Below are 21,015 nucleotides of genomic sequence, written 5' to 3'. Positions count from 1 at the left end.
ATGATGTAGGCGCGCGTTGGAGTTCCGCGGCGCGTCGCTGTCGCGAAGTCAGGAGCAGTCTCGATTCTCTATCCCAGACCAACGAAGAAACTCAGTGAAAGGTATCCGAAGGCATCAATCAGGTCACAATGGGTATTAAACGTGAGTGTACTTGTTTCTTACTGTCGTATTCAAATTTTATGCGATTTGGTGTCCTACCCGTTGCAAAGCTCTGCAAATATTGACTCTACCAGAACTTTATCAAGTGATTTCTGAGAATGCGCCCGATGCGATTAAGAATGGAGATATCAAGGGCCATTTTGGCCGAAAGGTCGCTATTGTATGTGCAAATTCGCATCAAAGCTAGTCGTTATTTTGTCGCAGTGGAAACTAACATTGTCACTGGTTTACAGGATGCGTACGTCACTTGGTCTTCGTAAGGTGTAGACCTACAACCGATTGCTAATTTATAACAGATCCATGAGTATATACAGTTTCCTTATTGCTGTACGTTCCGAGGGTCAGCAGCTCATGAGCGACTCGGGCGAGACGACATCACACTTGATGGGCATGTTCTACCGTACTCTGCGGATGGTCGATAACGGCATCAAACCTCTGTATGTTTTCGACGGAGCTCCACCAAAACTTAAGTCCGGCGAGTTGGCCAAGCGAACGGCCCGGAAATCGGAAGCTACCGAGGCTCACGAGGAGGCCAAGGAGACGGGTACTGCGGAGGATGTGGAAAAGTTCTCGCGGCGCACAGTACGAGTTACGAGGGAACACAATGCCGACTGTAAGAAGCTGCTGAAGTTGATGGGGATTCCGTACATCGACGCTCCGACAGAAGCAGAGGCACAATGCGCAGCGCTTGCGCGGGCAGGGAAGGTCTATGCTGCTGCATCGGAGGATATGGACACACTATGCTTTGAGACACCGATTCTTCTAAGACACCTTACCTTTAGTGAACAGAGGAAGGAACCGATTCAAGAGATCCATCTGAACCGTGCCCTTGAAGGACTGGGCATGGAACGAGCACAGGTAGATTCCAGAGTTATTTTCAGTCGAATTTCTCAAGCTGACATTGGTATAGTTCATTGATCTCTGCATTCTGCTTGGATGCGACTACCTAGAACCGATTCCCAAAATCGGACCTAACACTGCCCTGAAGCTGATTCGCGACCACGGTAGTCTGGAGAAGGTGATTGAGCACATTGAGAAGGACCCCAAGAAAAAGTACGTGGTTCCAGAAGACTGGCCGTACCAAGATGCACGAGAGCTTTTTCTCCATCCAGATGTGCGGGAAGCCGACCACCCGGATTGCGATTTCAAATGGGAGGCCCCCGACATTGACAATCTGGTGGAATTCCTGGTGAAGGACAAGGGGTTCAACGAGGACCGAGTACGCAACGGGGCTGCCCGTCTCCAGAAGAACCTCAAGACCGCTCAACAGTCACGGTTAGAGGGATTTTTCAAGCCGGTGGCACGGACAGACGCGGAGAAGGCGAATCTCAAGCGCAAGCACAACGAGAAATTGCAGGAGCAGAAGAAGCGCAAGAAGGACGAGGCCAAAGCCAAGAAGGACGCCAAATCCAAGCCTCGCGGTGCTGGTTAATTGGTATGTCTACCAGCTTTGAGGATTATTCAATACAGAAAAAAGCCACATGGATACTGGCAAGGGCATGGACTGATAATTCAAAATGTAACATTGGCGTCGGCGTTGTGCGGGCCTTTAGGTACTAGAAGTTTGCGATATTTGAAACCTGGTGTTTTAATGAAAGCAACTGTATGGAGTACTATTCTACTATTACCCTCAATGGGATCATTCGATGGATCCGAGATCGCCCAAGGCATACACTATCGAGAACGATTATTGCGTGATTTTTCCTCTTGTAGACATCAAGGCTATTTTATGCTTATGTGATATTCTCAGGTTGGTAAGCTGTATTTAGTAGTAACTAGAATAGTTCTGGATGGGTTTGGTGTTAGGTTGCTGTCTACCTACACCTGGTTGTTTCCACGGAGTTTCCAATGCCAGGGGTTAATCAGAATCAATTCAGACAGATACCTAGAGCAAATGAGAATAATTTCTCTGGGTATATTTGTGTTGTTTACTAAATATTATGTTTGACATCTATTACTAGGCATAAACTGGGTGTGAATATATTTTGATGCCCGATGCGGATAGTAGAATATATTTAAACAGACAACAAACATAAACCATGTATTAATCTCTAAATCTAGACAAGTAAACTACAGATAAAGTAAATACAAATCCTATTCCATACTTCATGTATAACTGTAAAGCATGTACATCACAAGATCAGAGCATCTAAAGTAATCCGGGGTGCAACGTCATGACTCCCGAATGGCTCGTTCGAACATCGCCACATCTCACGATGATCCCGAGCCAAGCATTCCTCTGGCTGTCAGTTTGATATCTGATGATAGATGGGTGGTATGGATGTTTGATCTTTTGCTCTTGATCATGCGCTGTATATTTTCATCTACTTCATTTTCTACGGTAAACATCTACTGGTGGCAGCACCACTCTACTAAATACTGCTTCTAGAATCCGGGCTGATATCGACTGTACATCCATCCACTGATATATAAATATCGAGCAGGTAGATAGGAACCAATGGCGCGAACAGCAGATGATGTCTGGCCCAGTTTAGAAAAGGATATCCCCTAGGTGTTCCTTGAAGCTGCTTGTTGCCTGTTGATCGGATGTTAACGCGCTATCTGATCCATGGACAAACCAGCCCTGGATCAGGTAGACAGACTAAAGCGTGACGGACAATTCCTCGATCAGAGAACAGATCGACTCTTCAATGACGGAAGCCCAAAGTCAAGCCATCATGGATTGTTGGTTCGGAACTGCCAAGCCCATTGTGAACCAGAAGCGCACATGGGGAGAAGACAGAGCTGAAGGTCCTCGTGACCCGGAAATCACCGCACGAGGGAGCAGGAGATCTGGATGCTTCGATTGTGTAGCGGAGAATCAGGATTGTTTTGCGATAGGGTGGGATGAAACAAGGAGATGGATAGTCAAGCTTCAAATGGCAGATGCGGCCAGGGTGGTTGCGCAAGGTGGGAGCTTGATTGCACTGCACGGATGTATGTCTTGGTCATCTAGACATGTGTATGTCGATAGAGAAGAGCGTTGGTATATCAAGATGAAATATACTTCATTCTATATATCGCAACTGCTGTTGATGAACAAAGATCAATGAACACACAGTGTGAAATGAAGCGAGAGATGGAGCATCCAGGGTGACGACGGGTCGCAGTGCAGACCAAATGATCCACAGTCAAAAGCCACAAAAAACAGAGATTCAAAAAAAAAAAAAGAAAAAAAGAGGAGACGAAAGCTAAGAATCGCTTAACCTGTCTAGCAGCGCGAGGAATGCGCATAGACCAGTGATTCCAACAGGCAGAGGGAGATGGAAAGGGGAATGAGCTGGAGCAGTGGGAGAAGACGCGTAGAAGGCCAGGCAGCGAATGATGCGCGTGCTGGAACTACGACTACAGTATTATATTACACTGATATTGGACTGAACAATATTAAACGACACTACAACGAGAGCTGCCAGAACCACTAAATCTGCAATCAAAACAAATCGCAGCCCTTGACGTGTTGCAACAAGGCGAGTGATCCGGTGTCAACACCCGCCGTCCTATAAATCGCGCTGCCCCGCGGCCCTTCCACCCCTTCCGTTGTCGACTGCTTTTCTTTCCATCTGTTCCCACCTTCGATCCACTGCTTCTTTTCGCATCCGACTCGCATCTCCGTCTCTTGCTCCTCTTGTTTCTTCCCGTAGACTCCTTTTCATCTTCATCTCTTCATCACGATGCCTCCCAAGAAAGCTACTGCTGCCGCGACCAAGAAGGCCGGCACTGCTGCTCACGCCTCCTACCGCGGTAAGTTTCTACTGATCTTTCGTCACCACCACATCGCGTCGCGGTGAAATTGGTATCATTCTAGTCGCGAGCAGCTGCTGATTCCATCGATATAGATATGATTAAGGATGCCATTGTGAATGTGAGTGGATCACGTCCTACTTCTCGTCGATTCGGGTGACGGGCGCTGGCGGTCGAACCCCCCCCCGACCGTGACACGTCTGCACGGCGCCCAACGGTTTCAAACCCCCCATCGGGACTTGAAAATTTTCATTCTAAAATGGTCGCTGACTTCTTCCCTTTTAGCTGAAAGAGCGCAATGGTAGCAGGTATGTTGTTTTCCTTGTTGTTTTCCCTGCATACAATCCCGACTTCCGTGGCCATCCCGGCATCTCATGCTCGTGTTGCGTGTTGTTTTGGATTGTGGATTTTGGGGAAAAAAAGACTTCCATGCTAACATTATATTTTACAGCCGCCAGTCCATCAAGAAATATGTTCGAGCCAACAACAACATCACTGTCACCTCCCAGGCCGCTTTTGACGCCCAGTTCAACAAGGCCATCAAGGCCGGTGTTGACAAGGAGGAATTCACCCAGCCCAAGGGTAAGTCTAGAGCAACCGCGCTTTTCTCTCCCTCAGCCATTTGGCATGATTTCCACCAGATTCAGCTTTCTCTAGAAGTAATCTGCCAATCATGCTGTCGCCGTATTCAGTCTGCCGGATAACAACTGACGCGTCTCTTCTTTCCAGGTCCTTCTGGCCCCTTGAAGCTTGCCAAGAAGGAGCCTGCTCCTAAGCCCGCCGCAAAGCCTGCTGCCAAACCGGCCGCTAAGCCCGCTGCTAAGGTATGTTATTGTTCTTTCTACGTGATAGAGATGGTGCAAATGAGTAACATCGCTGACCTGCATCTAGAAGAAGGCTGCCCCCAAGGCCGCTGCCACCAAGACTGCCGCCACCAAGACTGCCGCCCCCAAGACTGCCGCCCCCAAGACTGCCGCCCCCAAGACTGCCGCTCCCAAGAAGGCGGCAGCTAAGAAGACCGAGAAGACTGAGAAAACCGAGAAGGCCGAGAAGCCTGCTAAGGCCGCAGTTAAGAAGTCTACTACCACCAAGAAGGCCGCTGGACGACCCAAGGCCAACACTGCCAAGCCCCGCAAGGCCTCGAGTGCAGTATGTGATGTTGAATCCACTGTTCCTTGACCGTTCTGTTTACTGACATTCTTATTAGGCACCTGCTGTCGTTGACCAGCCCAAGGTTATCAGCACCACCAAGTCGGGGCGTGTGACCAAGACAACTGCTGCACCTGCCGAGAAGAAGAAGCCGGCAGCAAAGAAGGCCTAGACATCATCTAGCTGATCTTTTATATCGTTTTTTCCCTTTGTTTCTCTTTCTTGTGACGTGCGCATCGAGTGATATCTTTTGGGTTGTACCCCCTTTCCTTTCTTTCGGTTGTAATTTTCTTTTGCTACCTCTTATTTCTTTTTCTCTTCGATGTTGTGACTGCTTCTGGGATATCTCTTTTGACTGTCGTTTTTCCTTTTTTTGCTTTTTTATGCAATGTCGGTAGGGATGGCGTCCTGTGGATTTTGCAACGGGAATTGTTTATTATCTGGTTGGGTACACCCGTCAACGGACGGGTGCTGAGTGGAATGAAACGTTTATCATGTTCAACTGCGTATACTCGTAGATTGAAAAGAGTAGTGATTTATGGCAGGGAATTAGACTATCTGCGAGTAATCATGAGTGGGACAGTGGGAGGACCATGTGTTGCTGCGTGGTACGGTGATCTTGTCTAACGGAGGGGATCTGAGCTGGATGGTGCATGTTAATCAGGGGTAGAGCTATACAGTTAGTGTGATGGAGTTCTACTTATATCTTTAAAGTGATTTATTTATTATTAGCAGGGTCCATACTCCATAGTTATCCCGCCTAGCTCTGCAAAACATTTGAGCACCAGCATCGAGCATTATGTCCGATACTAAAAATAGGCGCCGCAAAGCAGGAAAGGATCGAGAGAGCGTAATTAATTTCGCCCCAGATCCAACCTCTTTTGTTGTTGCTGTATTTTCAAGACCCTCACTTGCGATAAATTACTGATGATGATGATAATTACGATTCCATAACATTCGATTGACTCCCTGATCATCCTTTTATTGATTTTCATGTTGATGCGTCGACCATTGCGTCAAATTGAGGATGGCTCACGAGAGACTGTCTGGGAGTGACGTTGGCAGCTGTCGATCTTTAGTACAAATCCACCGATCGAGTCAGATGAAATACTGCTGAGACGCTGAGTAGAGATGATTATAGACGATGAAGTAGAAGTATCTCATGAGAACATTCTTCGTGCTCTTGGCTATTTTGTGCATTGGATATCGTGATTCGACCTCCTTGCAGAGCATCGAATCAATTCCAGCATAGTTATGCATTGTATCAGATTATGCAGTAAGATCTGAGACATCATCCTCACTTGCCTTGTCTTACAGCAATAGAAATTAATACTCTCATAACCAGACACATAGGATTATCCTACGATTATCTTATATTCTATTCTGTAACATCAAATAAAGCTCTCCTGCGAGATGCACTGGACGTGTCCATTTGATGGTTATCAGTGGAAGGATGTGTATTTTGCAGTATTGTAATACTCGTGACTGTCAGATATCCTCATCTGTTCATCCAATCCTCACCTAAGTATCGAGGTAATTCCTCAACTTGGAACGACCTCCTAGGAGTCAGACAATTGCAATCATGGTCAGCAGAAAAATTGACGCCTTCATAAGTAACACACCCGACTTAGCCACAATAGACTACAACAATAATAGTTAATACCATTAAATGATCAAAGTTGAAGAGTGGATCTTTCGTTTTTTTTTTCTTCTTCTCTCCCGGTAACTCAAATACCCGTACTCTGTATCTTACCATACCGTACCCGTACCGTACCCGTACCACTAAATCCTCTCCTCTTCTCTCCCTCCCTCTCCCTCTCTCTCTCTCTCTCTTTCTTTTTCTCTTTCCCTCTTTGCAGATAATATTAACTCCTCAACAACTTCCCATCCTTCCAACCTCCATTATCTTCTCTCCGCCTCCCCCCCTCCCCTTCAACCGCAATTCTCTTTATCCTCCTCCATCCCCTCCTCCTCTTCTATCTTCTCTAATCTTTTTCTTCTATCCGATCTTTTCTCCTCCTTACCCCCGTTTCTCCCCCCACACGGACACGTCGCCTGTGCCACAGCGCCGATTCCCGTACTTTCTTCCTTAACATGCTTATCGGTCGCTAAACACTCTGCCACGCCCTCCCCGGCTGGCTGCTACAGCTTAATTCGGGAATTTTTTCTTCTTCTATTCGTCTCTTGTCATTGATCGGTCTACTCTCTACCTCCGTGGCGCCCTCCCTCTCCCTCACTCGGTCTTGACGGCTCAATTAAGTCTCCGACAAATCTCGACACGCAGACCTCACGTCACACACTCGCTCTCTTACCTACTCTCCTTCACCTACCAGAGCCATATCGAACATGCCCTCCTTTACCAACGACGTCCCGTATCAGTCTTCTACGGCTACCACTACGCATCCTCGCTCCTTCGATTCGCCCCAGGGAAAACCACATGATAAAGCCCCCGTGGGTAACACCTTTCTGTGGACGAACTGGCCCAATGGCGACTCAAACCATCTTGATGCCCCTCCTCCCGACCACCAGGTCCTCACCAACCTGAAGAATGGTAGTGCCTATTCCCTGAACGGTCCCCGATCGAGCATGAGTTCCTACACTCGAGAACCGCCGCAATCTAAAGACGGAAGTATGCATTCGTTAGGGAACGGATCGGCTCGAGATCTGCGAGAAAGTGGAAGGCCCTCGACTACGTTGGATAGGGATGTTACTCGCAAGTCTATTGATGCTGGCGCTGGCGCTGGCTCAGCGACTGCTTCCATCTCCAGCCAACAGGTCAATGGCACGTCATTGTACAACCGGTCAGTCAACGGGAAACCCATGGTCAATGGGGATCACCACCGTCTATCAGTCGATGAAATCGCGTCTTTGGACTCGGCTGCCAACGCACCGGGACAATACCTGTCGACCTCTCAGCCAGAGGAATCTGGCCATCTTTCTCCGGACACCGACCGATTATCCCCTGTCCAAGGGGGGGCCCATCGCTATTCGTCTCCCCCTTTACCCTCGGGCATCGACACACAAGATTCGTCAAGTCTCCGACAACGACATACCCTTCAAGTCCCGAGAACGACGAGTGGTCGTCGGAGCAGTCGCGATCAATCCGAGGATGCGTACAGCACCGGTCGGTTATCTCCGACCACAGGCAATCGACGCACATCGATGAGCTTGACAAAACGGCCCACGAGGACTAACCAGTCGGACTCTCTCATCGATGATGCCAATCCTGATGATGATTCTGCAGCCCGATTTGCGGAGGCCATAAAGCAGCGGAGAGCTTCGAAGAGAAGGCGTCGCGACGAGGACGACGAAGATCGTGTCATTGTTGGAACAAAGGTGGATCAGAACCATGTGAACTGGGTCACTGCCTATAACATGCTTACAGGCATTCGGTTCACTGTGTCGAGGATTAATGCGAAGATGCCCCGGGAGCTCACACCCGCAGATTTCGAAGCCAAACACAAATTCTCCTTTGATATGTTAGTACGCACCCTTCCCTTGTTGATGTATTCTAACTTTTCAACAGTACTGGTAACGAGTTGACACCGTCTGCCAAGTACGACTTCAAATTCAAGGACTATGCACCCTGGGTTTTCCGACATTTGCGAACCAAATTCCGACTTGACCCCGCCGATTACCTGATGTCCCTTACGAGCAAGTATATCCTTTCGGAACTGGGGTCGCCAGGAAAAAGTGGCAGTTTCTTCTACTTTTCGCGAGATTACAAGTACATCATCAAGACCATCCATCACTCCGAACACAAGTTGCTGCGCAAGATTCTACCCGAGTACTACAAGCATGTCGAGAAAAACCCAAACACGTTGATATCGCAATTCTACGGTCTTCATCGCGTCAAGATGGCATATGGCCGTAAGATTCACTTTGTTGTCATGAACAACCTATTTCCACCCCACCGCGATATCCACCAGACCTTTGACCTTAAGGGTTCTACTATTGGCCGGGACTTGCACGAGGCAGACCTTGAAAAGAACCCGAGGGCAACCTTGAAGGATTTGAACTGGGTTCGCCGAGATCGACACTTGCAGTGTGGACCATCAAAGCGAGAGTTCTTTATTGAACAACTCAAGCGCGATGTCGAGCTATTGAAGAGACTCAAGATCATGGACTACTCTCTCTTGGTGGGTATCCACGATTCTGAAAGGGGAAATGAGGAGAAGCTTCGTGACAAAACACTGCAAGTTTTCTCACCCGGAGGTGACCGAGAGGAGGAGAACAACCCGAACATGCTTATGCGCACACCCTCGAAGATGGAGAACGAGCGCAAAGCCCGCGAGCTTCGGCAGCTCATAAAACGAGAGCGACCGGTGCCCCTCGACAAAGCCACCGCAAAAATGCCTGAGGAGATATTGGACGAGAGAAAGTATCACGTCTTTTATTCCGACGATGGAGGGTTCCGAGCCACCCATGAGAATGGGCAGGCAGGAGAAGAGATCTATTATCTCGGTATAATTGACTGCCTGACACACGTAAGCTGCCTCCCCCCCTTTTCCCCTTGGATACGAACTTATTTTCACTAACTTGAGTAGTATGGGACGGTGAAACGAATAGAAAACTTTTTCAAGGGACTTTCCAATGATAAAACCCAAATTTCGCCCGTCCCGCCTGAAAGCTACGGAGATCGCTTTATCCATTTCATCAAAGGAATCACCATGTCCAAAGAGGAAGTAGAACGACATCGAGAGTCTCGAGCAATGGGCAGAGAATCCGCGGAACGGTCCTCATCCGTCGAAAGAACGATGCAGGCAGCGGAAAAGGAGGCATCCAAAGACGTATCGATTACACACCCGCGGACATTATCAACCGTCCGAGACCCAGCAGACGCAAATGGCTCCGGCCCTACTTCGACTCTACCAATCGTAGATGAGGCGGGTGAAGCTAGCAGCGTGGGAGGGCACAGTCAACATAGCCGACGAGGCCCTCCGGTTCCAGAGAAAGATCTTCCGGCACTTCCCCATGAAAATGGCCATGGTCCACGACAGAGTGAAAAAGGGAAGGAGATAGCTCAGGACGACCGGAGATTCTCCTGGGTCCAGCAATGATCCCCTTAATTATACGAACCTCAACGCTTACTAGGGTGCCGTTTCCTGGTTGATTTTCTTTCATGATTCCCCATTCGCAATTGACACCGCATCGTTTCCTATCATATCCGGGCGCTACGCATTTCTTTTCCTTCCCCTCAGCATGGTCTGCGCAACGTATCTTCTGTTTTCGAGTTAGCCAGAAGGCACTCCTGCAGAGAGTGCTCATGTTACTATGATTGACGTGCGTTTCCTTTTACTGCTGGGCGCTGCTCGCCCACTCAACTGGACAGCTCTTGTCCGCTTGATATTCCCACAACCTTCTTTTTTTTTTTTTTTTTTTTTGGATCCATTCCCATTCTGGACGATCGGTGTCTTATAAATGAGATACCCCTACTTTTCCTTTTTCTTCTTTTTTATTTCATTTCCTTTGCGTTTTTCTTCTTGTTGCTCTCTTGTGCATGAGGAGCAAACATTCATCATGTGGACCATCTTTCATTGCAACCCTTCCCTTATTTACTCTCTTTATATCTCCTTTTTGTTTACCTTTTTCTTTTTTTCTTGTGTGAAATCTACTGTGCATTGCACTGCATTGTTCTGACTTTGTGTCAAAAAGTCGCCTACTTTGACTGCTGAAGGATTTCTTATCCCCCCAGGCAGACTGGTTTGGATCTGGTCCCTGAACGCGTCTTTTTTTTCCCTCTTCTCTTCTTCGTCTTATTTTAATTCCCCTGTATCACATACCTTCTCCACATATTAACTTTGTCTTTGTCAAACCGACCTATGCAAGTGTTGGATTTGTTCATTCTACTCCAGTCCTTGGGCCACCATGCTCCATTTCCTTTTCCTTTCTTGTTCCTTTCTTTTCTGTTTCAAGTTTTATCATACCTAGCCATGGCGAATGTTTATCTCAGCTTGTCAGCTTCCACTCATGTTCTGTATTGCATTCATGGATGGGAGAGAGCAAAGTGTTTTTTTGAGCGTTGCTTTGATTATTTACTTTTGTCTCTCTTACTCTAGAAATTGATAGAAGACACCAGCAATTAAGTAGACAATTGATACCGATATCGCGTTGTCAAAGTTCATTCCAGAAGTTGTAAATTCGAAGAAGATTCATTCTCACAAGACCGACTTTGAATCCAAGAAAATAGATAGAATTACACATTCCTCTGGGGCAAAGAAAGAGAAAAAAGAAAATAAAAAAAAGCCAAATAACCTTTCCTTCAATGACAATCTCATCCACTAAGAGTGTAAATTTCGTTGCATGCCCCATCCCAACCAAAATGATTCATTTCGCATCCAACCGACCCCGTTGTGGGATTCTTTGCGTAGGATATCTTTCCGAGTCAAACGCCAGTATGGTATGAACATGCCGATTCCGATACAACCAGACTTAAGAAAACAGAAAAAGAAAATAGACGGAAGAAAATGAGTTTAAAAAGGAGCCTCCCCATCGACGCCGGTGATAGTATGTATACGTTGCTCAAGACGGGGTTTCCATAGGAAAAGACAATAGAAAATAGAAAAGCCGTGAGAAATCCGTCGCTGATATCGCGGTAGAACAAATTAGACATGAGAAATGAAAATGGGATAAGGTGATTATTCGGCCTTTCCTTGGGTAACCTTGGCGGCCTGCACAGCAGACATCTTCTGAGTCCAGCCTTGCGCAGGCTGGGGCTTCTTGACGGTGCGGAGGTCATCGCTCGAGAACCCAGAGATACGCATGTTGTAGTTGCGTTCAAGGACGAGCTGGATGTCACGGATTTCAAGCGTGGAGGATGGGCGGAGCTTGGCCAGACGGCAGGCGGCGGTGATCACATCGTCAACGAAATCGTCAGCCATCTGAAGGATGAACTGTTTCTCTGTTAGCTGCTGCATACCTACAGGATAAGGTGGAGTAGAAGGTTGAAAACGAGTATAGTGGGGGATAGGTATTGCTTACCTCTTCGGCGTCTGGAGTGAGCCCCTCACCTTCGCCACCTCCAGTGACCTGGCGGACCAAGATATCAAGCATCTTCTTGCTCAAAACGCGCTGACCTTCGCCTTCAAGCACGTAACCAGGATGCTTCTGGATGGCTGGCTGGCCCATCATTCCCATAGCACCGTGACTGGGACCACCGGACAAGGTAGGTCTGGCTGGCGCCATCGCAACAGGCTCTGGGGGAGGGACGTTGAGATTCTTTGGAATCGCCATATTGATGTTGCGCGCAGAGTTGTCAGAGCCACGATTGGGATTGTAACCCTGGGGGTGGGCGTGAGGGTTGGCTGCTGCCTGAGCCATGTTTTGCTGGTTCACGTTGTTGGCATTGCTTGTATTATTGTTATTGGAGTAGTTCTGAGCAGCCTGGGCCATTGCGGCTTGATGCGATAAAGGACGTGGTGGGCCTTGTTGGTTCACAGGCTGAGGAGCAGTTGGTGTAGGGGTAGAACCATCAGGATTTGGGGTTTGACTGAAAGTAATCTGTGTGCCTGGTGTGCCCTGCTGGGGTTGTGGTTGTGGTTGCGGTTGCGGCGGCAGTGACTGTTGCTGCTGCTGTTGCTGAGGAGGCGCGACTGGAGCGGCAGGTGCCGTCACTGGGGGTTGCACGCTAGGCGTCTGGCCAGGCTGGGAAGTGGAGGGGGACATGGCAGCCTGTCCTGCTTGATTCCTCGCCGCACTGACCGCAGAGTTGATGGTATGAGGAGCAGGAGTTGGCGTCTGCCCCGTGTGCATTGGAGTTGGAGCATTTGGAAGTTGATTATTACCAGCAGTGGTGGTGGGAGTGGCAGCAGCACTCTGCTCAGCACTGGGCTGTTGGGGATGAGCTGGAGCTGGAGTATTCTGAACCCCCGCCCGGTTGACTTGTTGATTCGGTTGCTGAGCCTTGAAGGTTTCTTGCTGCTCTTTGAATTTAGTCAAAAAGTCGCTACCTTCGCGATAAAGCTTCTCAGCCGTGAGCTGGCGATTCTTGAATTCTTGCATTTCCTCCTGGCTCATATTTCCCGCGCCCTGACGCTGAGTAAACTGCCCACGCAGTTCAGCAATACGTGCGCGACCAATCTCCTGCTTCTGAAGAGCAATCCCGTATCGTAACCTCGCCTCTGGAAGCCATGTCTGTATCTGCTCCTTGCTGATGTTCGGCGGGAGGAAGAATTGTAGGTTCTGGACCTTATTCTGGATCTGAGGCAGGAGCTGGGTGAAAGACTGAGGATTGGCGGACTGAGATCGCTGAACTGGCTGACCCTGTGTCTGGCCCTGTGTCTGGCCCTGAGCGGCGGCGGCAGCAGCCTGGGCTTGTTGATGCTGGAGCGCCTGCTGCTGGCGAGTCTGCTGGAAGAGTCGCATGCCCTTCATCAAAGTTTGGGAGATTTGGGTGAGTTTCATGTGCGCGTTCTGGTATTCTGCGCTCTGGGGATCCCTGCTATTCAGCAGTTCCCAGAGGCTGCGCACCAGCTGTGTATGCTGAGCCTTTTGCTGCTCATTGAGATGCGGCAGTTTCTGCACTTGGTCGGTCCGAATGAGGTTCGAATGCTGCTGAGGGGCAACCATGGGTTGGTTAACCGGGGCCTGGGAGCCATCCATCTTGTCGACGACTCTCTTCTACGCAGTGAGAAACCAGATTGCGAAATAGTTTTGCACAGCTAGCTGGATCGGTGATGGAGAGCAGTCGGAGGTGAGGGGAGCAAAAGGCGACGTTGGGCGAAGGGGGAAAAAGACTCGGAGCTGCGAGGCGTCCACGGGATTAAAGGTACGGACAAAAAGGGCAAAATTCACTGGAAGAACCACCAAAGAACACAATCCTGCGCAGGCAGCTGGTAAAACTCACAGCGTAGCGAGCTAGGAGAGACTGATTGATCGATCGATGGAGCTCGATGGACGCGGAGAGGTTGCGGAACTTCGCTGCGAGCCTCAGGCTTGGCACCGCCTTATTGTAACGACAGGATACTATCTGCAAGGTACGTTTCTCACTTTACCTTGAAGGATTTAGGATTATTGTGATATTGGCTGATTTATCTCTCTTTTAAACATTGAGTCAGTTCACTGGGGGCTATTTATTTAGCACAAGGTTGTGCATGTTTGTCTTCACTGCTACTTCATTTCATAATCCAATCCCTACCTCACTGGCTCAACCACTTTTGATTTACGACTAAAATCAACATTTTTTATAAAGACAGCAGCAGGAAACACAAGAATTCAAACCTATTAGAGCCGAATACATGATGAATTTCACCGGAAATGCTGCGTAGTAATGGTAGTTGAAAGTGATGTCCGTTGAGTCATCTGGACAAGATTTCCCAGTTCCGCCAGCGTAGATATGCATAGTCTAGGAATTGAGCAGTGGCAGTCCCCTGGAACGATGAACACAAGATATCAGCAAGATGGAATCGCCAGCGCTCTGGAACCTGTCTGCAAGACACCTGTAGCTGTACACATGGGTGGTATATGCAAGGGACCGAGACACTAAGAGATCTCCCCATTGCCTGCATGATGGTTTCCCTTGCACTTGCAGAGCTTCGATTTGTTTTCTGGAAGCGGCTTATCGCATATAATCCAAGATCAACCCCAAAGGTAGAAGATCGAGAATATGCCAGCCAGTGCTGGAATGAATACCCGCGTAGACAGCAACCAGCCAGACCTGTCACATTCTTGAACTGACAATTAGACAGGGTCGCTGAAGGGCTGTTGGCGAAAGTATCTTCCTTGAGGGCCGATCATGAGTAAGGCATTGACGCCAAACCGGGAGAAAATTTGTGATGGAGTGGCCGTGTCCTTGCCCGAGACGTCGACGACGAGTTGATCGTCATTCGTCTCTCGTTTTCTTTAGACTGGGATTACATTATCCTATCCCAGTAGGCCGCCGAGGTCCCTTTCCATGTTTCTCACACGATCCTCCATGCCGCGCTTTTTCCGTTCCAGCTCTCTGATTTCCTCTAGTTCCCGTTCAATATCATCGTCTGTCACATCCGGAATTTCAGGTTGCAAGACTCCTGTGTTATAATAGTCGTCGTAATCATCGCCATACGAGTGGCTCATCTGCTCCAACTCAGCAGTGTTTCTTGCGACACGGTCTTCTAAGCCGACGAGCGAGTCGGAGATCATTTCATGCCGATATCGAAGAGTGGCAATCTTCTCTTGCGCACCGGGAACAGGGCTTCCTCAAAAATTAGAAACATGAGCGTTAAAGGGTTGGGAGAGAAATATAGCTTACTAGACGTTGCAGAGAATCTCCGCGCCTCTAAGGAGAACATCAATATTGACCTCACCACGAGGTCCTCTAGTGGAGGTACCAGCTGATCGCTTAATCTCCTCCATCATATCAGACCCAAGAACTCTGGCGACTGCAGACTGGTTCCGGTTATTTCTGGCGGAATAGATTCGACTAGCCATCGACTCTCCCTCCGCCTCGGGCTGGAACACTGTTCCTCTGCGGGTTGCCCTCCGCGATGATTGGTTTGATTTCGCGGATGGATCAGTTTGGAAAAGTGCACGCTCATGAGCCTCCGTATCGCGAATCAGAGAGGTGATGTCGTGGGGACCCAGTAGAGCATTGGTGAACATCCGTGGTGGGGGGAAACTAGACTCCATCAGCATTTATCAGAGCAAATGTTGGAAAGTCTCTTCGTACTGCAAATCCGCGATAGCATTGGACGAGAGCAAAATCTGCTCCAGATGTTTTTCAAGCAATGACATGACTGCGACCGATAGACTGGTGTTGTTAGAAGTGATGGTGGGCTGTTGCACCTACTATCGCGACGGCTTTGGCATAAACAGTTGTGTTTGTTGTCTTGTCAAACACGCCAAGCCCGGACACAGCTCCAAAGCTTGTTGTTGCCTCAGGCATAAAACCTGATGTGGCAACGCAACCGCCTGGGAGCAACGGGCGGCCAGATTTGTTGGAAACTATCTTCGTTCTTGAGACGAACGGACAGACAGACAAGCGGACAGACAGACCTCAGATTCTTCCTTCGGGTCACACGAAAGGCAGTTCAAATTCTGATCGGGAACTCTGGAATCTTCCAGACGAGAGGCGCGTTCAATCGTTTCTGCAGCTGACCAGTCCAGTTGCTGCTCCCAGTAAGCTCTCTCCTGCTGATACTGACTAAGCCTTTGGGCTGGTTCTCTCTGAGTCCCCAAAGTCAGCCTTGACATCACATCACCACCTCATCAACCATCTTCATCACATTCCCCAATACCCTTCTCCCCATCATTTTCATTTTCATTGATCCCTTCAGCATTCCCCTGCCTTTTGGACGGTTTCTTTGAAGTCGTTTCCTGTGCCTCTGGACAGTACTTGTCACCCCCCTTCTTCTGCCCCAGCTACTCGCGCTGTTACTTAGCTGAGCTCCAAGCTTGGAAAAAGATGCCGGCCGAGAGGCGTTCCCTGAGATCGAACAGCAAGTCAGACACCTCTTCATCTGCTAACGGTGATAAAGCGCACTCCAACTCGCAGAGCTCCACTTCCAATAAGGATAAGCCCGCGCCCACCCGCGCCGCTGCTAACAAGGCCAAATCGGCTCCTACTAAGAAAGGTGCTGCTACGAATAACGCTTCGAACTCCGGTATGGGCGAGCGTGACCAGCCGCACACCAACGGCTCCGATAAGGTGGAGAATGGCGTGAACGGTTCTGAGGATGTTGAGATGGGAGAGGATACGGCAGGTGGGCCTACATCCTCATTCAACAACAGCAAGGATCGGAAAGGTGACGAGAAGATGACTGTTGTAGTGCCCCCTACTAAGGGTTCGAGGTTATCCGGCGATCAAGGTCAGGATAAGGAGGGTGATGTGACTATGGATGGAGAGGATGAAGAGTCCCACAAGCCCGAGTCAGAAGTTGACCCCAAGGTTAAGGCCATCCAAGGTTCGTACTCGATCCCAGCTGCCACCGGGGACTGGGAGCTCTGGCTAATGAAGCACCTTTGTATGAATGCAGATATCAAGACCAACTTCACACTCCTCGAACGAGCTGTCACCCACTTCGACCCTAGATTCACCCTCCGTGTCTTGCGGTCGATATCCTCGATGCGCAAGCACATCACCGCCGATGTTCTAGCCGAAGTCATTGTAGAGACCTATCCTGCATCAAGCCTCACCGCTTCTTTCTTGCTCAATGCAATTGACCGGGAGAGTGCTTTCGAGAGCGCTACGGCGAGCTCGAAGATGGAGGTTGACTCGGAGAAGACCAAGTCTTCCTCCAAAGAGGTGCTGCCGGAGGTTGACACCTATTTGTCGATTCTGGTTCAGATTTATCTCTACGACAAGAAGGACGTCCAGGACGGTGCCAAGTTTTCGACAAATGTCATTGAGCGTTTGCGGACTCTGAACCGCCGTACTCTCGATTCTCTTGCTGCTCGCGTGTACTTCTACTACTCCCTCTTCTTCGAGCAAATCGCTCCCCTTCCCCCATCGCCCGCTGCAACGGTCACCTCAATCCGCCAGCCGTTGCTCACCGCGCTGAGGACCGCAGTCCTCCGGAAAGATGCCGATACCCAAGCTACAGTGATCACGCTTTTGCTGCGCAATTACTTGTCGACATCCCACATTTCGCAGGCCGACCTGCTTATTTCGCACAACCGATTCCCTCCCTCCGCGTCGAACAACCAGATCGCCCGCTATCTTTACTACCTGGGCCGCATCCGTGCCATCCAACTGCAATACACCGATGCCCACGGTCACTTGATCGGAGCCACCCGAAAGTCGCCATCCAGCCAGTGCGCGCGGGGATTCTACCAAGCATCCCACAAGCTGTTGGTGGTGGTTGAGCTACTGATGGGTGATATTCCCGACCGTGCGATTTTCCGACAGCCAGCCCTTGAACGTGCCATGCACCCCTACTTCTTGCTTGTCCAGGCTGTGAGTGTGGGTGATTTGGATGGGTTCTTGAACATTGTAAATACGCATAGTGCAACCTTCAGAAAAGATGGCACTTACACCCTCATCTTGCGGTTGAGGCAGAATGTCATCAAGACGGGTATCCGGATGATGTCTCTGTCTTACTCTCGCATCTCCCTGCGAGACATCTGTCTCCGCTTGAGATTGGACAGCGAGGAGTCAGCGGAGTACATTGTTGCCAAGGCGATCCGGGACGGTGTCATCGAGGCTACTTTGGACCACGAGCGGGGCTTCATGAAGAGCAAGGAAGTTGGAGACATCTACGCTACCAGGGAGCCTGGTGAGGTGTTCCATGAGCGCATTAGGGCTTGTCTTGGTCTTCACGACGAGAGTGTCAAGGTAGGCTTTCTCGGAAAGAAAGAGAAGTTTCCCTTTCAATAAATACTGACATTATGATTTCTAGGCGATGAGATTCCCCATGAACCAGCACCGCCTTGAGCTCAAGAGTGCCCAAGAGGCCCGGGAACGTGAGAGAGAGTTGGCGAAGGAAATCCAGGAGGGAGACATGGATGACGAGGATGCCGGTGGGGATTTCGATGCCATCTAATGGCCCGAGAAAGCTTTAATCATACAGTTCTCCTCCTGCCCGTCCTACCAAGGATGTTGTTAGGCCCGGGGTCTTTTCAACTTTGTGTTATTCTGCGATTTCGTCGTTCCGGGTGTGTATGAGGGGAAATGTGCAGGATTGAGCTGGGTGGCGTGATATTTCATGTCTCCTATCTTCAACAGAATTACCTCCTATTATTATTACTATCCATGGTTTGGCAGGACAGTTTGTTTTTGTAGGTGTTGTCCGTCGAGCTTGAATGCTCTGGTTCTTTTGGGGGTTGATGCTGGATCTCTTGTAATCTCCATCCATATCATAGACGCGCAGATATCTGCCCTGTATACGTTATTTATGATCATTATTATTATCTAGTATTTAACAGCTTAATTATGATCTGCTTCCTGTATACCAGTCATGATAGAATCATCATATACAGACGGGCTGGTTTCCGTTCCGGCCCGAGCGCCGCTCCGCCGCCAGCTTCGAAATCTTTCATCCGGTTTGATATTTTGCGGATCTGTCAACCGCCAGCCAGACGAGGCACGCGAACACCTGCTTTTCACTTGGCCAAGTTTCCAGCTGTTTGGCTGGCAAATGCTTTTGCAATTGCTTCTGCTCTGTTCATTTACTTTGTATTTTTAATTTAGAGTCACCATCGTCCTCCGTTTAGCATGAGAGCTCGAACCTTGTCGACCTCGGGGCTGATGCTCGCATCACGAACCACACCTTCTTCCACCCCGATTTGCTATCAGTGCCTTCGCAATGACATCCTCGCCGCCCAGATTCAACCGCAGATCAGAAAATATCACCCCTCCCGACGGAAAGATGCCTCTCCTTTCGGTGCTGCGGTCTCCGCCGCTCAGACCATCTTCAAAGGTCTACCTAAGGCGCCCCCAGGTATTTCGGTGGACCCGTTGAGGATGGTTGGCAAGGAGCTCAAGTTCCTGACGAAGAATATTCGACAATTGCTGGGATCTGGGCATCCGGCACTTGACAAAGTGGCCAAATATTACACGCGGAGTGAAGGTAAACACATGCGGCCGCTTCTGGTACTACTCATGTCCCAAGCGACAGCATTGGCTCCGCACGAGCACCGTCCGGGAATGAATACTTCAGCTACGGTCAATGATCCCATCACCTCCCATTCCGTTCTCTCCGATGCGAATCCCGATACGAACCCGCTTGTGGCCAAATCGGCGGAGGGCAGCTACGACTTCACAGGCGACGAAAATATCCTACCGACTCAGAGACGACTGGCCGAAATCACCGAATTAATTCACACTGCTTCGCTCCTACACGACGATGTCATTGATAACGCCGTTACTCGCCGCTCGTCTAGCTCCGCGAACCTGCAGTTTGGTAACAAGATGGCAGTCCTGGCCGGAGACTTCATGTTGGGTCGAGCTTCAGTCGCCCTGGCACGCCTGAGAGACCCCGAGGTCACGGAGCTTATGGCCACAGTGATTGCCAATCTCGTCGAGGGAGAGTTCATGCAATTGAAGAATACCGCCCAAGATGAATCAAACCCGGTTTTCACCGACGAGACTATCTCGTACTACCTGCAAAAGACATATCTGAAGACTGGAAGTCTGATTAGCAAGTCTTGCCGCTCTACTGCAGTGCTCGGTCACTGTTCTCCGGAGGTGATTGAAGCGGCATACTCCTACGGCCGCAATCTGGGGTTGGCATTCCAACTTGTTGATGACATGCTAGACTATACTGTGAGTGGAGTGGAACTGGGAAAGCCTGCTGGTGCAGACTTGGAACTGGGTCTTGCTACTGCCCCGCTCTTGTTCGCCTGGAAGCAGAACCCTGAATTGGGACCTTTGGTTGGCCGGAAGTTCAGCCAGGAGGGAGATGTACAGAGGGTACGTACCTTATTTCTGACGCGGCTCTGAGAAAAAGAGTTAGTGCTAATCACAGCCGTCATATTTAGGCTCGCGATCTTGTCTACCAGAGCAACGGTGTTGAGCAGACCCGGGATCTGGCCCGTGAGTACGCCGACAAGGCCATTGCCGCCATTAGCGACTTCCCCGATAGTGAAGCTAAGACTGGCTTGGTCCAAATGTGCGAGAAGGCGATGAACCGGAGGAAGTAAGACGATTGGAGAAGAAGCCGACATATAGAAATATGTTTTGAACTGAATGGCTGGACTGGGATGGAGTCCTTTGCTAGCCATGGATCAGTCTGTATTTGACATTACGCAGATAAGCACGAGTATTGCGTGCTTATCGACATTATCGAATGTCCATGTATCATTATCGTGTATAATTGCTATTATTCTAGTTATTCTTCTCTTTTCTGTTCGTTGTTGCTCGGCATTGGAAGGCGGTTATATACATATGCTTTGATGTTGAGATGAATCAATGTAGAACAGACTATAGAATCAATGCTGTATACAGTTTCCTTTGCATTTTATGGCCATAAATAATGCTCGATAATAATCCTTGATTTATGCCTCCAACTTCCCCTTTTCCAGTAGTCTCGTATTCTCGTATTCTCGCGTGTT

At 49.3% G+C, this 21,015-nt stretch overlaps 7 protein-coding genes across 7 annotated transcripts; 5 read left to right on the top strand and 2 right to left on the bottom strand.

The window, feature by feature from the left end:
- The first annotated feature begins 59 nt into the window (after positions 1 to 59).
- Positions 60 to 2,048, top strand: fen1 (multifunctional nuclease RAD27). The gene is made up of 5 exons (XM_040835730.1): positions 60 to 141; positions 234 to 319; positions 393 to 397; positions 456 to 1,017; positions 1,070 to 2,048. Exons 1-5 carry the CDS (start codon positions 129 to 131, stop codon positions 1,589 to 1,591), a joined length of 1,188 nt encoding a protein of 395 aa, XP_040687916.1. The 5' UTR covers positions 60 to 128; the 3' UTR covers positions 1,592 to 2,048.
- A 631-nt stretch (positions 2,049 to 2,679) lies between these two features.
- On the top strand, positions 2,680 to 3,400 carry ASPWEDRAFT_567999 (uncharacterized protein). The gene has a single exon (XM_040838308.1). It carries the CDS (start codon positions 2,811 to 2,813, stop codon positions 3,210 to 3,212), a length of 402 nt encoding a protein of 133 aa, XP_040687915.1. The 5' UTR covers positions 2,680 to 2,810; the 3' UTR covers positions 3,213 to 3,400.
- A 430-nt stretch (positions 3,401 to 3,830) lies between these two features.
- Positions 3,831 to 5,221, top strand: ASPWEDRAFT_29401 (histone H1/H5 family protein; the record flags this gene model as incomplete). Its single annotated transcript, XM_040833272.1, has 7 exons — positions 3,831 to 3,900; positions 3,996 to 4,021; positions 4,186 to 4,208; positions 4,352 to 4,482; positions 4,630 to 4,724; positions 4,792 to 5,049; positions 5,108 to 5,221. 7 exons carry the CDS (start codon positions 3,831 to 3,833, stop codon positions 5,219 to 5,221), a joined length of 717 nt encoding a protein of 238 aa, XP_040687914.1.
- Positions 5,222 to 6,914: 1,693 nt separating this feature from the next.
- On the top strand, positions 6,915 to 10,433 carry ASPWEDRAFT_42179 (1-phosphatidylinositol-4-phosphate 5-kinase). The gene is made up of 3 exons (XM_040835729.1): positions 6,915 to 8,528; positions 8,576 to 9,536; positions 9,597 to 10,433. The coding sequence occupies exons 1-3, from the start codon at positions 7,396 to 7,398 to the stop codon at positions 10,107 to 10,109; spliced, it is 2,607 nt and encodes an 868-aa protein (XP_040687913.1). The 5' UTR covers positions 6,915 to 7,395; the 3' UTR covers positions 10,110 to 10,433.
- Positions 10,434 to 11,524: 1,091 nt separating this feature from the next.
- Positions 11,525 to 14,080, bottom strand: ASPWEDRAFT_567752 (putative transcription initiation factor TFIID subunit 12). The gene is made up of 2 exons (XM_040838306.1): positions 12,031 to 14,080; positions 11,525 to 11,942 (listed from the first exon to the last, which is right to left on the bottom strand). Exons 1-2 carry the CDS (start codon positions 13,648 to 13,650, stop codon positions 11,688 to 11,690), a joined length of 1,875 nt encoding a protein of 624 aa, XP_040687912.1. The 5' UTR covers positions 13,651 to 14,080; the 3' UTR covers positions 11,525 to 11,687.
- Positions 14,081 to 14,817: 737 nt separating this feature from the next.
- Positions 14,818 to 15,864, bottom strand: ASPWEDRAFT_567750 (uncharacterized protein). Its single transcript, XM_040838305.1, has 3 exons — positions 15,695 to 15,864; positions 15,278 to 15,643; positions 14,818 to 15,220 (listed from the first exon to the last, which is right to left on the bottom strand). Exons 1-3 carry the CDS (start codon positions 15,757 to 15,759, stop codon positions 14,911 to 14,913), a joined length of 741 nt encoding a protein of 246 aa, XP_040687911.1. The 5' UTR covers positions 15,760 to 15,864; the 3' UTR covers positions 14,818 to 14,910.
- Positions 15,865 to 16,184: 320 nt separating this feature from the next.
- On the top strand, positions 16,185 to 20,925 carry ASPWEDRAFT_60663 (proteasome regulatory particle lid subunit RPN3). The gene is made up of 6 exons (XM_040838532.1): positions 16,185 to 16,727; positions 16,794 to 16,928; positions 17,001 to 18,298; positions 18,363 to 18,483; positions 19,185 to 20,374; positions 20,443 to 20,925. Exons 1-6 carry the CDS (start codon positions 16,430 to 16,432, stop codon positions 20,602 to 20,604), a joined length of 3,204 nt encoding a protein of 1,067 aa, XP_040687910.1. The 5' UTR covers positions 16,185 to 16,429; the 3' UTR covers positions 20,605 to 20,925.
- The last annotated feature ends 90 nt before the right edge of the window (positions 20,926 to 21,015 follow it).

The sequence above is a fragment of the Aspergillus wentii genome (assembly GCF_001890725.1).
Source record: "Aspergillus wentii DTO 134E9 unplaced genomic scaffold ASPWEscaffold_5, whole genome shotgun sequence".
Lineage (NCBI taxonomy): Eukaryota > Fungi > Ascomycota > Eurotiomycetes > Eurotiales > Aspergillaceae > Aspergillus > Aspergillus wentii.
Note: the sequence above shows the minus strand (reverse complement) of the source record. Positions and strands in the feature narration are given on the sequence as shown.